The sequence below is a fragment of the Triticum aestivum genome, chromosome 6A, assembly GCF_018294505.1.
Source record: "Triticum aestivum cultivar Chinese Spring chromosome 6A, IWGSC CS RefSeq v2.1, whole genome shotgun sequence".
Lineage (NCBI taxonomy): Eukaryota > Viridiplantae > Streptophyta > Magnoliopsida > Poales > Poaceae > Triticum > Triticum aestivum.
The window spans coordinates 160,715,447-160,729,420 of NC_057809.1; the positions used below are offsets into that span (position 1 = coordinate 160,715,447).

Sequence of the window (13,974 nt, forward strand, 5' to 3'; positions counted from 1 at the left end):
AACTTCATTTTTAGGGGTCGACTTTCTCTGTAAATATCAAACTCCGCATAGACTTATAGACATGTGTACACTCACAAACGCATCAGTCCCTTAACCTATAAGTCTTCAATACACCAAAATCACTAAGGGGCACTAGATGCACTTACACTCCCTCAAACCCAGCCGAGGTGATCGGTATGCAATATGCAGATGATACCCTATTGTTCTTAGACAATAATCCTGATCATGCTAGAAACTTGAAATGGATTTTATCCTGTTTTGAACAAATTTCTGGTATGAGGATAAACTTTCATAAATGTGACCTTGTCCCTATTAATATAGATAGAGATGAGGCTAAACCTTTTGCCCAAATATTGGGGTGTAAGATTAGCTCTTTCCCAATTAAATATTTGGGGGCCCCCTGCATCACAGTAAACTTATGAGAGAGGATCTCCAACCTACTGTGGACAAGATCATCAAGAGGGGTGTTGGTTGGAGAGGTAGACTCTTGTCTTATGGCAAAAGACTTATTTTAGTCCAGGCTTGCCTAGCAAGCATTCCTACCTACCTTATGGGATTTATTAAATTCCCTAAATGGGCTATTAAAATGATTAATACTCAGTTAGCTAACTGTTTCTGGGATGACTATGAGGGTCATCATAAATATCATCTAGTTGCCTAGGGTTCACTTACTATTAAGGAGTTTGGAGGTTTTGGCATCACTGATATAGGGGACATGAACCTGTGCCTTTTAGCCTCCTGGGTAAATAGATTCTACAAAGCTGAAGGTAAAATTTGGAAGAACATTGTGGAGTCCAAATACAGCCTTCACAATAATAATATTTTTGCTTGTTCTACTACTGAGGCCTCTCCTTTCTGGAAAGGTGTTCTATGGGCAGCCCAGGCTGCAAAAGTGGGTTTCTCCTAGAAGATAGGCAATGGTAGGAAAGTTAGATTCTGGGAGGACCATTGGTTTGGCACTGCCACTTTGGCTACCCAATATTGGGAGCTGTATAATATAGCCAATGAGCACAATGTCACTATTGACAAAACTTGGGTGGATAACACCCTTAAAATTTCTTTTAGGAGATGTTTCACCCAGGAGTTGTTGAGTTTGTGGAATGAGCTACTTGAGATAGCTAAGTCCATTGTGTATTCTGATGTGGAGGATTCCCTAGTGTGGAATATGAATTCCAAGGGAGTTTACACGGTCAAATCTTTCTATAAATTTGTTAATTTCGGAGGAGTGTTGCCTAGTAATACTCCCGATGCTTGGTCTATCAAGATTCCTTCTAGGATTCAGATATTTCTTTGACTCCTAGCTAATAACAAATTGCTCACTAGAGACAATTTAGCTAAGAGGCAAATTGTGCCAGATTCAACTTGTGTGTTCTGCTCTGAACTGGAAGTTTGTTACCATCTATTTTTTGGTTGCGTTGTTGCTGAGGAATTTTGGAAATCTATCACTAGGCTAACTGGGTTTACGGGGGATGTTAATATGATGTCCTTCTCTTCATGTTGGTCTAGAGGAGACAGATTTGCTGCCATTAACATTATGCATGCAGCTGGCCTGTGGGTTCTCTGGAAAACCCGCAATAACATGGTTTTCAACTCTGTTGTTTAGCCTGGAATGCAGGCTATCTGGCGAAAAACTGCTTCGAACCTCTCTTCGTGGGAATGCCTAACCTCATAGCGTGCCAGAATCAAGCTGGGAGAATGGTCGAAGGAGTTGGATCAGCTGGCAAGGAGTCCCCCTCTCTTGATGTGGCCAGACCCTGGCTCAAGCTGGGCAAGTTTCACTGAAGAATATAACTAGAGTGAGGTGGGATGGGCTTGCTAAGTACTGATGAATTGGGATCTTGAGTTTATTCATATGTAACAGGGCTAGAGCACTAGCTTGTAGCTTTTGTTTTGTTCTTGCACTTTATTCTGCACTGTGCCGAGGCGGTATGACTGCCGTTCCTCCGCGTTATCCTATGTAGCTCTCTGGACTGATTTGTTTCATTTCTGAATGAAATGGAGCTGGGGCGTGGTGCCCTTTTCCTCTAAAAAAAATCTAACGGGGCCTAAGATCTAGCCCTGACCAAAGCTCGACACTCCATCGATATCAGTCAGCATCTCTGGAACGAGATCTTATTCCACGATACCGATGACAACATCGCCTCATCACCACCAGCTAGACACCTGGCGTGTGGCCAGGGCGACCCAAACACGGTCAACCCCAAACTAGGTATCCCCCACCTCGATGGTGGCAGAAGACACCAAAAAACAAGGGGAACCGGCAGCAAGCTGCACTTCTTTCTAGCTGTAGCAAACAACCATCTCAAGTCATATTTATTATGGCATTATAAAAGCCCATTTCTACTTGAAGACAAATAATTTTTTAGGGGCATGTTTGGAGTAACTTAGTAATTCAATATTCATTCGTTTGGTTTAAATAAAATAGAGCAAAAGAAAAGTGAAGAGAAATTTCTTTTGATCCCACTTTTAAAGGAAAACTGTAGAAATTTTACAATTTGGATCTCTTCAGAATTCCTGGATGCAAAGAGATTGATTGACAAATGACAATGAACAACAAAGAGCACAGATGGTAAACCCAACAATCATGGTCGCATGTCGTATGCAAGTAAACCACAACTCAAAGGTTAACAAAAGAATAACCTTTTTCCGAAGCACATTGTCCAAAGTACATGGAATGGTACAGCCCAAACCAAGTACTAACAAAGGTGTGAACGCACGAGCAAAGAGCATCTGATTTAAAATTCTTGAATGGTCCTCTTTTGACTTTGACTGCACAGCATGAAGGGAGCAACAGCTTCAGCTTCCCAGCCAGTTGCTTCGATGCCTACAGCGAAGCTGAACTCCGGCACGCTTACAGAGAAGGGGCATCTCCATTGCTGCAAGATCTGCTATTGCATCAGTGACCACGACGCCTTAGTCTTTGCCAAAGTCTGCGCTGTAGTGGGCGCTGGATTCCAGCTTCTTGGCGTCATTCAGCTTCCTGACGGCCTGAGATGCACGAAATGTGAGTGTCAGTGCTTGTTAAGGTGCAGATGGTCTGGGTTTAAGCGTGTAGGACAGCACACCTTCATGAAGTCCTCGTGGACTACGTAGTCCCGCTCTGCGCGAATTGCAGACATGCCAGCTTCGGTGCAGACATTGCGAAGATCAGCCCCGTTGAATCCCTAAAGCCAGATGAGTCGAGAATCTGAGTGATGCGACAAGAGTTTATGTGCGATAAGAACGTTATCTAAGATATACTCACTTCAGCCAGTTTCACTACCGCTTCATAATCTATTTCTCCATGCTTGGCGATACCAGCGGCATGAATTTTAAGTACTTCTGTTCTTGACTGCTCGTTTGGTAGTGGAATCTCAATCTTTCTGTCGAGACGTCCAGGGCGCAGGAGCGCAGGGTCAAGAACATCAGGCCGGTTTGTTGCCATGATCATCTTGACCTGTTTAGGCAAAAAATATCATTGTCAAGAAGAATCCATACAGCACCAGGAAGAAAAGAATTATGCTCGATGTTAGAGAAGGGAGTCAAAAAAAGTATGCAAATCAGCGGCCAGGAAATTCATACAAGCAATGAAGCAAAGATGAACAATAAATTTTAATCACAAAATTCATCTCAAGACTGGTATATTTTACCCACGCAAGTTAAGAGTGCATATTACACACACATTCAGGCAAGGAAATTACTTCAATCAAATCCATTGCCTTTGCATATATGGCATAAAGTTACCTAGAGGGGAAAAACACTTGATGATATCGGTTTTACCTTGCCAAGCTCATCAAATCCATCTAACTGATTAAGAAGCTCCATCAGCGTCCGCTGGATCTCACGGTCGGCACTGGTTCCCTCACTAAATCTTCTCCCACCAATTGCATCGATTTCATCCATGAAGATAATGCACGGCTAGAAATAACAATTTGAACAAACGGAAACAAAATTTGTGAGCATTGCAAATAAACTAAATGGCGATATATGTTAAAAGATCTCAGAAATGCATTTATATACTCTCTAACAGGAACTCAAACGTGAAGGTATAAGTTTGATTTCTTCTTCTCTTGCAAAACTGATATTAAGATCTACTCCCTCTGTTCCTAAATATATGACGTTTTGGTAGTTCAAATTGAACTACCAAAACGATTTGAACTACCAAAACGTCATATATTTAGGAACAGAGAGAGTATAACTTAAAATTCGATAGTGTGTGGACAGGAACATATAATTAGATGACACATCTGGGTCAAAGGAACTATTAAAGTCAGCTTGCATCTCTGCAAACAACAGTGGATGCATGATCGTTTGCCACTATGCGTGTCTTATAGATAAGGGAATTAAGTTTAAGACCAACTAGCTGTGCAAAAAGGAAGGCAGAGCAAGACTTACTTGGTGATCGCGTGCATAGCCGAACATTTCTCTGATTAAACGAGCACTTTCTCCGATATATTTGTCAATTATAGCACTTGACACAATCTGGTTTTTAGACAATATGTCAGTGTAATGTAATACTCATGGAAAGAAAATACCAAGTAAAAACCACACCTTCAAAAAGTTAGCATCAATATTACTGGCAATAGCCCTCGCTAATAATGTCTTCCCAGTTCCTGGTGGGCCATAGAGTAGAACACCCTGAAAAAGGTAAAGCAAGAATACACTGACTCCCAACATCACAACATGTGTATCTTTACCTCTTTAACTTACATAGGAAAGTGGATCATAAACAAACAAAAAAATGCTAAATTTACCTTGGGAGGTTTAATTCCAACCCTGAGAAACAATTCAGGGTTCATTAAAGGCAGCTCGATTGATTCCCTGAGTTCCCTGATTTGATCAGACAAGCCACCTACAGCCGAGTAACTGACATTGCCTGGATCTTCGTGTAGCATGTTATACACCACAGGATCCACCTGAAGAAACAACAAGTTCAGTTTCACACCACATCGCCGGAAGCCAAGTTTAAATATAACAAAAGGATCATAAAATAAAACAATTACTAAATAATGCACCAACAGAAGGAGTAAGAAGCTGAACAGCATTACTAAATCATACCTCCCTTGGCAGAGTGCGCATGATTGTCAAAGTTGTCATGTCCAGCACAACACGAGTTCCAGAAGTTAACTTTTCCTTGTCCACTTTACTCCGGCAACCGACGACATATCTTGGACCACTGCTAGCCTTAACAATAACTTCAAAAAAATAGGTATTTCAGCTTTAAGTTGTTACTAATAAAAGAAAAGCAAAATTTACACGTGGCAGTTTCATGTGAATACACAAAATAAAACTGATCAACTTGGTTCTCTTATAGTGTGGCAAGCAAAGCAGAGACTATGGAGGCCCTGTCCAGTGAAGGCCTTTGTGAGTTTGCACACTACAAAAACATTCCTTTGAAGTTCATGGTACTTAGTATTCCTTCTGTAAAGAAATACAAGTGATCTAAACAATCTTATATTTCTTTACAGAGGGAGTACTTATTAATTCGTGTACACAGTACACATGCCAAAATTCGTGAAAATATATCATCTTGTGCTAAACGTGTGATATAACTTCTTATCTTTTCTTTAGTTGCACAAGATCATATATTTTGCGACTTTTCGTACATGTAACTGAACCATGATTTCTTAGGGAGCTTTTGTAAGTGTACAAATCCTCATACAAGAAGACCATTTATACTTAACTTTTCAGGGCAAGTGTCCGTCCAAAATATATGTACAAAGTATATATATCAAAAAGAAACAGAGAGAGGCTCTTTACTTACAGCGTTCATTATCAAGAGGACGAAGGACCTCTCCTATTATTTGTCCAACACTTTGCAGTGACTTCAAGTCATCTTCAGTCTTTGCGAAGTCCTTCCTAGCAATTTTAAGGTTTTCCCTCACTGCATGTAGATGTACCATGTGTCAACTGAAAGTTCATACTAAGGATCGTAATATTTTCTTATAATACAGGTGCACGTGTAGTCGTGTACTGTACAAATATCGCTCAGTACACATAACCAACTAAAAACTTTATGGAGCTGCACGCAGACCATCAAGGGTTGTAAAGTAAGCTGAACTTGGGAAACTGCCCGAGTTCCAACGCCAAAACAATTCTGCTAATTGCCCCAGTTAGCTGAAATTTTTGTAAATTTCAATCGCCTGGAAGTACACACCACTTTGCATAAACTTGCAGTAACACACAAACACTCTTTAACAGTAGAGATGTAAAATGCAATTTTTAGTCTGGATGTTATTATGCATGGAATGAGATGGGGATGAGAATGGGTGGATATCCAAAGGCTTGGAAAAGTGATTGCCTTTAGAAAATTTCAGATCACTTATGAACAGGCATCCCATACGGAAATGTGCCGACATAAATCTGTAGAGTCCACAAAATAGAAATTTGAACCAGAATTGCCACCTAAATAACAACGCGGTAATGTGAACCAGAATTGCCGGCAATGTGACATTTTTTGGGGGTATAAAGACTTATTTCTAACAGTTTGTCTAATTCACATCTAGATGTTTTTAAGGATGTCACATCTAAGCTCCCACAAGTATATAATGCAGCAACAAGAAACAAAAAAAAATAAAAAATTGACCACAGACAGAGTGAACATTAGCTTAGATGTGACACAACTATGTCACATCTAGATGTGTCCTAGACAGATCCTATTTCTAAAATGGCGGAAGAAGGAACTTCGCAAATCTACTGAAGGGCCACCAATTATTCCACATCAAGTAATCAGGGAAGCGCAAAAACTGTTAAGTTTTCTAAGGAGTCGACCACCACGACAAAAACAAAACCCTAAGTCTCTCACATCGCACTCGCTGGCAAAACATCAGATCCACATCAAGCAATCAGCGTCCAAACCAGCAGATTTAGTGCCCGGAAACAACATCTACTCTGCACCGACAGCGCAGGCCAAGGCCGGCCCTATACCGGCAACGCCCAATCTAGCACTAGAACGCATCTCGATTTCGAGCGGAGTGAGGAAGGAAGCTGGGCGCGTTACCAGTGCCGACGCGCGATTCGAGCTCCCTGCAGGTGAGCATTTTCTTGCGGTAGTCGGATATGGCCGTGCGGCGGCGGGCGGCGGCGGCGTCCTCTCCGTCGGCCATCGCCGCTGCGATCTGTCCCTCGACTTTGCTTCTGTCGCAAGAAGGGAATGAGTTCGAACTGTGGTTTTTTGCCTAAAAATATAATCTTAACCACGGAATAGCTTTCTTGTAACCGAAAACGTAAATTGTGGATGTTAGGTTGTTTTGAAGGTGGAATTTCGCAATAGTACTTTCTCCCACCCAAAATAATTGATGTTGGCATAGTCCAATTTATTTTACACATGCATTCATAAACACGTATACATAATCATCTTTATGAATGCACACACATATACACTCTATACTTATAAGCCTCTCTGAAAGGCTAAGTAGTTGTTTGGATAAACGTATTAGCCATGGGTTTATAGAAATTTAGTTAATAGAAAACCCAGTTTTGCTAGTAGTAGTTTTGTGAATAATCATTATAGAAAAATAATGTTTGGGATTAGGAAAGTATAAAGCTGGACTTTCGGTTTACTTGTTGGGATAACAATCCATGCCCCCTCTCCGTGAATTGTGAAAGTATGATGGCGTGGAAAAAGTGTGGGGAGTGATGAAATTAGTTAGGATCCAGTATTGCAAAATCATGCTTTTTGAAACAATAGCAAATAGTAGTTTTTCTACAAACATGAAATTTTGAGTTTTTTTTTGTGAAATTCTGAGTTTCCTAGAAACAAGTTCTTCACATGCGCGGATTAGTTAGAATAACTTCATTTGGTTAGATACTTTTTCTAGTTTAGGACTTGCGTTTTGTATATACTATCCATCCAAACAACCCCCAAGGGTCAGTTCTTTTGCGATTTATAGTTGGTTGTAGAAATAAGGTGTCCCTTCTCAGGTTATTGTAGAAGCCCAACCTAAAATTTTATTTAGAAGCCCACGAATTAGGGTTAACTAATACTACCTTGGTCCTGGTTTATTTGTCCCTTTTGTAATTTGTACCAGATTTGACCAAAGATTTAACTAACAAAATGTTAATACATGTTAACAAAAGTTATACCGTTGGATTTGTATTTGAACATAGTTTTCAATGATATATTTTTTGTGACATGCATGAAGATTTTATTTGTTAAATTTATGGTCAAAATTTGGCACTGAATACAATGAGGACCAATATGAAGGAAATATGCCCTAGAGGCAATAATAAAGTTGTTATTTATATTTCCTTATATCATGATAAATGTTTATTATTCATGCTAGAAATGTATTAACCGGAAACTTAGTACATGTATGAATACATAGACAAACAGAATGTCACTAGTATGCCTCTACTTGACTAGCTCGTTGAATCAATGATGGTTATGTTTCCTAACCGTAGACATGAGTTGTCATTTGATTAACGGGGTCACATCATTAGAGAATGATGTGATTGACTTGACCCATCCGTTAGCTTAGCATGATGATCGTTTAGTTTGTTGCTATTGCTTTCTCCATAACTTATACATGTTCCTATGACTATGAGATCATGCAACTCCCGAATATCGGAGGAACACTTAGTGTGCTATCAAACGTCACAACGTAACTGGGTGACTATAAAGATGCTCTACAGGTGTCTCCGATGGTGTTTGTTGAGTTGGCATAGATCGAGATTAGGATTTGTCACTCCGAGTATCGGAGAGGTGTCTCTGGGGCCCCTCGGTAATGCACATCACTATAAGCCTTGCAAGCAATGTGACTAATGAGTTTGTTACGGGATGATGCATTACGGAATGAGTAAAGAGACTTGCCGGTAACGAGATTGAACTAGGTATTGAGATACCGATGATCGAATCGCGGGCAAGTAACATACCGATGACAAAGGGAACAACGTATATCGTTATGCGGTTTGACCCATAAAGATCTTCGTAGAATATGTGGGAGCCAATATGAACATCCAGGTTCCGCTATTGGTTATTGACCGGAGACGTGTCTCGGTCATGTCTACATAGTTCTCGAACATGTAGGGTCCGCACGCTTAACGTTCGGTGACGATCGGTATTATGAGTTAATGTGCTTTGATGTACCGAAGATAGTTCGGAGTCCCAGATGTGTTCACGGACATGACGAGGAGTCTCGAAATGGTCGAGACATAAAGATTGATATATTGGACGGCTATGTTCGGACACCGAAGTGTTCCGGGTGATTTCGGAGAAAACCGGAGTGTCGGAGGGTTACCGGAACCCCCCGGGGAACTAATGGGCCACATGGGCCTTAGTGGAGAGAGAGAGGGCCGGCCTGAAGGAAATATGCCCTAAAGGCAATAATAATGTTATTATTTTATTTCCTTATATCATGATAAATGTTTATTATTCATGCTAGAATTGTATTATCCGGAAACATAATACTTGTGTGAATACATAGACAAACTAAATGTCACTAGTATGCCTCTACTTGACTAGCTCGTTAATCAAAGATGGTTATGTTTCCTAACAATAGACATGTGTTGTCATTTGATTAACGGGATCACATTATTAGGAGAATGATATAATTGACATGACCCATTCCATTAGCTTAGCACCCGATCGTTTAGTGTGTTGCTATTGCTTTCTTCATGACTTATACATGTTCCTATGACTATGAGATTATGCAACTCCCGTTTGCCGGAGGAACACTTTGTGTGCTACCAAACGTCACAATGTAACTGGGTGATCATAAAGGTGCTCTACATGTGTCTCCAAAGGTACATGTTGGGTTGGCGTATTTCGAGATTAGGATTTGTCACTCCGATTGTCGGAGAGGTATCTCTGGGCCCTCTCGGTAATGCACATCACATAAGCCTTGCAAGCATTGCAACTAAAGGGTTAGTTGCGAGATAATGTATTACGAAACGAGTAAAGAGACTTGCCGGTAACGAGATTGAACTAGGTATTGAGATACCGACGATCGAATCTCGGGCAAGTAACATACCGATGACAAAGGGAACAACGTATATTGTTATGCGGTCTGACCGATAAAGATCTTCGTAGAATATGTAGGAGCCAATATGAGCATCCAGGTTCCGCTATTGGTTATTGACCGGAGACGTGTCTCGGTCATGTCTACATTGTTCTCGAACCCGTAGGGTCCGCACGCTTAAGGTTTCGATAACAATTATATTATGAGTTTATGAGTTTTGATGTACCGAAGTTAGTTCGGAGTCCCGGATGTGATCACGGACATAACGAGGAGTCTCGAAATGGTCGAGACATAAATATTGATATATTGGACGGCTATATTCGGACACCGGAAGTGTTTCGGGTGATTTCGGAGAAAACCGGAGAGCCGGAGGGTTACCGGAACCCTACCGGGAAAAGTAATGGGCCATATGGGCCTTAGTGGAGAGAGAGAGGAGCAGCCAGGGTGGGCTGCGCGCCTCCTCCCCCCCTTGGTCCAAATTGGACTAGGAGAGGGGGGGCGGCGCCCCCCTTTCCTTCTCCCTCCCCACTTCCTTCCACCTCCTAGTAGGAGTCCTACTCCTACTAGGAGGAGGACTCCTCCTTGGCGCGCCTATAGGGCCGGCCGGCCTCCTCCCCTTGCTCCTTTATATACGGGGGCAGGGGGCACCCCTAGACACACAAGTTGATCCACGTGATCATATTCTTAGCCGTGTGCGGTGCCCCCTTCCACCATAATCCTCGATAATACTGTAGTGGTGCTTAGGCGAAGCCCTGCGACGGTAGTACATCAAGATCGTCACCATGCCGTCGTGCTGACAGAACTCTTCCCCGACACTTTGCTGGATCGGAGTCCGGGGATCGTCATCGAGCTGAACTTGTGCTAAAACTTGGAGGTGCCGTAGTTTCGGTGCTTGATCGGTTGGGCCGTGAAGACGTACGACTACATCGACCGTGTTGTGCTAACGCTTCCGCTGTCGGTCTACAAGGGTACGTAGATCACACTCTCCCCTCTCGTTGCTATGCATCACCATGATCTTGCGTGTGCATAGGAATTTTTTTGAAATTACTACGTTCCCCAACAGTGGCATCCGAGCCTAGGTTTTATGTGTTGATGTTATTTGCACGAGTAGAACACAAGTGAGTTGTGGACGATATAAGTCATACTGCTTACCAGCATGTCATACTTTGGTTCGGTGGTATTGTTGGACGAAGCGGCCCGGACCGACATTACGCGTACGCTTACGCGAGACCGGTTCTTCCGACGTGCTTTGCACAAAGGTGGCTAGCGGGTGACAGTTTCTCCAACTTTAGTTGAACCGAGTATGGCTACGCCCGGTCCTTGTGAAGGTTAAAACAGCACCAACTTGACAAACTATCGTTGTGGTTTTGATGCGTAGGTAAGATTGGTTCTTGCTTAAGCCCGTAGCAGCCACGTAAAACTTGCAACAACAAAGTAGAGGATGTCTAACTTGTTTTTGCAGGGCATGTTGTGATGTGATATGGTCAGGACATGATGCTAAATTTTATTGTATGAGATGATCATGTTTTCTAACCAAGTTATCGGCAACTGGCAGGAGCCATATGGTTGTCGCTTTATTGTATGCAATGCAATTGTGTTGTAATGCTTTACTTTATCACTAAGCGGTAGTGATAGTCGTGGAAGCATAAGATTGGCGAGACGACAACGATGCTACGATGGTGATCAAGGTGTCGCGCCGGTGACGATGGTGATCACGACGGTGCTTCGAAGATGGAGATCACAAGCACAAGATGATGATGGCCATATCATATCACTTATATTGATTGCATGTGATGTTTATCTTTTATGCATCTTATCTTGCTTTGATTGACGGTAGCATTTTAAGATGATCTCTCACTAATTACCAAGAAGTGTTCTCCCTGAGTATGCACCGTTGCGAAAGTTCTTCGTGCTGAGACACCACGTGATGATCGGGTGTGATAGGCTCTACGTTCAAATACAACGGGTGTAAAACAGTTGCACACGCGGAATACTCAGGTTATACTTGACGAGCCAAGCATATACAGATATGGCCTCGGAACACGGAGACCGAAAAGTCGAGCGTGAATCATATAGTAGATATGATCAACATAGTGATGTTCACCAATGAAACTACTCCATCTCACGTGATGATCGGACATGGTTTAATTGATTTGGATCACGTAATCACTTAGAGGATTAGAGGGATGTCTATCTAAGTGGGAGTTCTTTAGTAATATGATTAATTGAACCTAAATTTATCATGAACTTAGTACCTGATAGTATCTTGCTTGTTTATGTTTGATTGTAGATAGATGGCCCGTGTTGTTGTTCCGTTGAATTTTAATGCGTTCCTTGAGAAAGCAAAGTTGAAAGATGATGGTAGCAACTACACGGACTGGGTCCGTAACTTGAGGATTATCCTCATTGCTGCACAGAAGAATTGCGTCCTGGAAGCACCGCTGGGTGCCAAGCCTGCTGCTGGAGCAACACTAGATGTTATGAACGTCTGGCAGAGCAAAGCTGATGACTACTCGATAGTTCAGTGTGCCATGCTTTACGGCTTAGAATCGGGACTTCAACGACGTTTTGAACGTCATGGAGCATATGAGATGTTCCAGGAGTTGAAGTTAATATTTCAAGCAAATGTCCGGATTGAGAGATATGAAGTCTCCAATAAGTTCTATAGCTGCAAGATGGAGGAGAACAGTTCTGTCAGCGAGCATATACTCAAAATGTCTGGGTATAATAATCACTTGATTCAATTGGGAGTTAATCTTCCAGATGATTGCGTCATTGACAGAATTCTCCAATCACTGCCACCAAGCTACAAGAGCTTCGTGATGAACTATAATATGCAAGGGATGAATAAGACTATTCCCGAGCTCTTCGCAATGCTGAAAGCTGCGGAGGTAGAAATCAAGAAGGAGCATCAAGTGTTGATGGTCAACAAGACCACTAGTTTCAAGAAAAAGGGCAAAGGGAAGAAGAAGGGGAACTTCAAAAAGAACAGCAAGCAAGTTGCTACTCAAGAGAAGAAACCCAAACCTGGACCTAAGCCTGAAACTGAGTGCTTCTACTGCAAGCAGACTGGTCACTGGAAGCGGAACTGCCCCAAGTATTTGGCGGATAAGAAGGATGGCAAGGTGAACAAAGGTATATGTGATATACATGTTATTGATGTGTACCTTACTAATGCTCGCAGTAACACCTGGGTATTTGATACTGGTTCTGTTGCTAACATTTGCAACTCGAAACAGGGACTACGGATTAAGCGAGGATTGGCTAAGGACGAGGTGACGATGCGCGTGGGAAATGGTTCCAAAGTCGATGTGATCGCGGTCGGCACACTACCTCTACATCTACCTTCGGGATTAGTATTAGACCTAAATAATTGTTATTTGGTGCCAGCGTTAAGCCTGAACATTATATCTGGATCTTGTTTGATGCGAGACGGTCATTCATTTAAATCAGAGAATAATGGTTGTTCTATTTATATGAGTAATATCTTTTATGGTCATGCACCCTTAAAGAGTGGTCTATTCTTATTAAATCTCGATAGTAGTGACACACATATTCATAATGTTGAAGCCAAAAGATGCAGAGTTGATAATGATAGTGCAACTTATTTGTGGCACTGCCGTTTGGGTCATATCGGTGTAAAGCGCATGAAGAAACTCCATAGTGATGGACTTTTGGAACCACTTGATTATGAATCGCTTGGTACTTGCGAACCGTGCCTTATGGGTAAGATGACAAAAACACCGTTCTCCGGTACTATGGAGAGAGCAACAAATTTGTTGGAAATCATACATACATATGTATGTGGTCCGAAGAATATTGAGGTTCGTGGCGGATATCGTTATTTTCTCACCTTCACAGACGACTTAAGCAGATATGGGTATATCTACTTAATGAAACATAAGTCTGAAACGTTTGAAAAGTTCAAAGAATTTCAGAGTGAAGTTGAAAATTATCGTAACAAGAAAAAAATTCCTACGATCTGATCGTGGAGGAGAATATTTGAGTTACGAGTTTGGTGTACATTTGAAACAAT

At 41.8% G+C, this 13,974-nt stretch overlaps 1 protein-coding gene across 1 annotated transcript; it reads right to left on the minus strand.

Moving 5' to 3' along the window:
- Positions 1–2,511: 2,511 nt before the first annotated feature.
- Positions 2,512–7,166, minus strand: LOC123132619 (26S proteasome regulatory subunit S10B homolog B). Its single transcript, XM_044552458.1, has 10 exons — positions 6,980–7,166; positions 5,744–5,863; positions 5,038–5,174; positions 4,734–4,895; positions 4,531–4,617; positions 4,375–4,461; positions 3,760–3,897; positions 3,245–3,436; positions 3,066–3,164; positions 2,512–2,988 (listed from the first exon to the last, which is right to left on the minus strand). Exons 1-10 carry the CDS (start codon positions 7,083–7,085, stop codon positions 2,914–2,916), a joined length of 1,203 nt encoding a protein of 400 aa, XP_044408393.1. The 5' UTR covers positions 7,086–7,166; the 3' UTR covers positions 2,512–2,913.
- Positions 7,167–13,974: the final 6,808 nt, after the last annotated feature.

What these genes read in the sequence shown, in the direction of transcription:
- LOC123132619 (XM_044552458.1), bottom strand. Translation starts at nt 7,085, where the DNA reads ATGGCCGACGGAGAGGACGCCGCCGCCGCCCGCCGCCGCACGGCCATA. An exon ending in TCCTCTTGATAATGAACGCT is followed by an intron (nt 5,175 to 5,743) that starts GTAAGTAAAGAG and finishes ATTTTTTTGAAG; the next exon opens with TTATTGTTAAGGCTAGCAGT. An exon ending in TCCACGAGGACTTCATGAAG is followed by an intron (nt 2,989 to 3,065) that starts GTGTGCTGTCCT and finishes CGTGCATCTCAG; the next exon opens with GCCGTCAGGAAGCTGAATGA.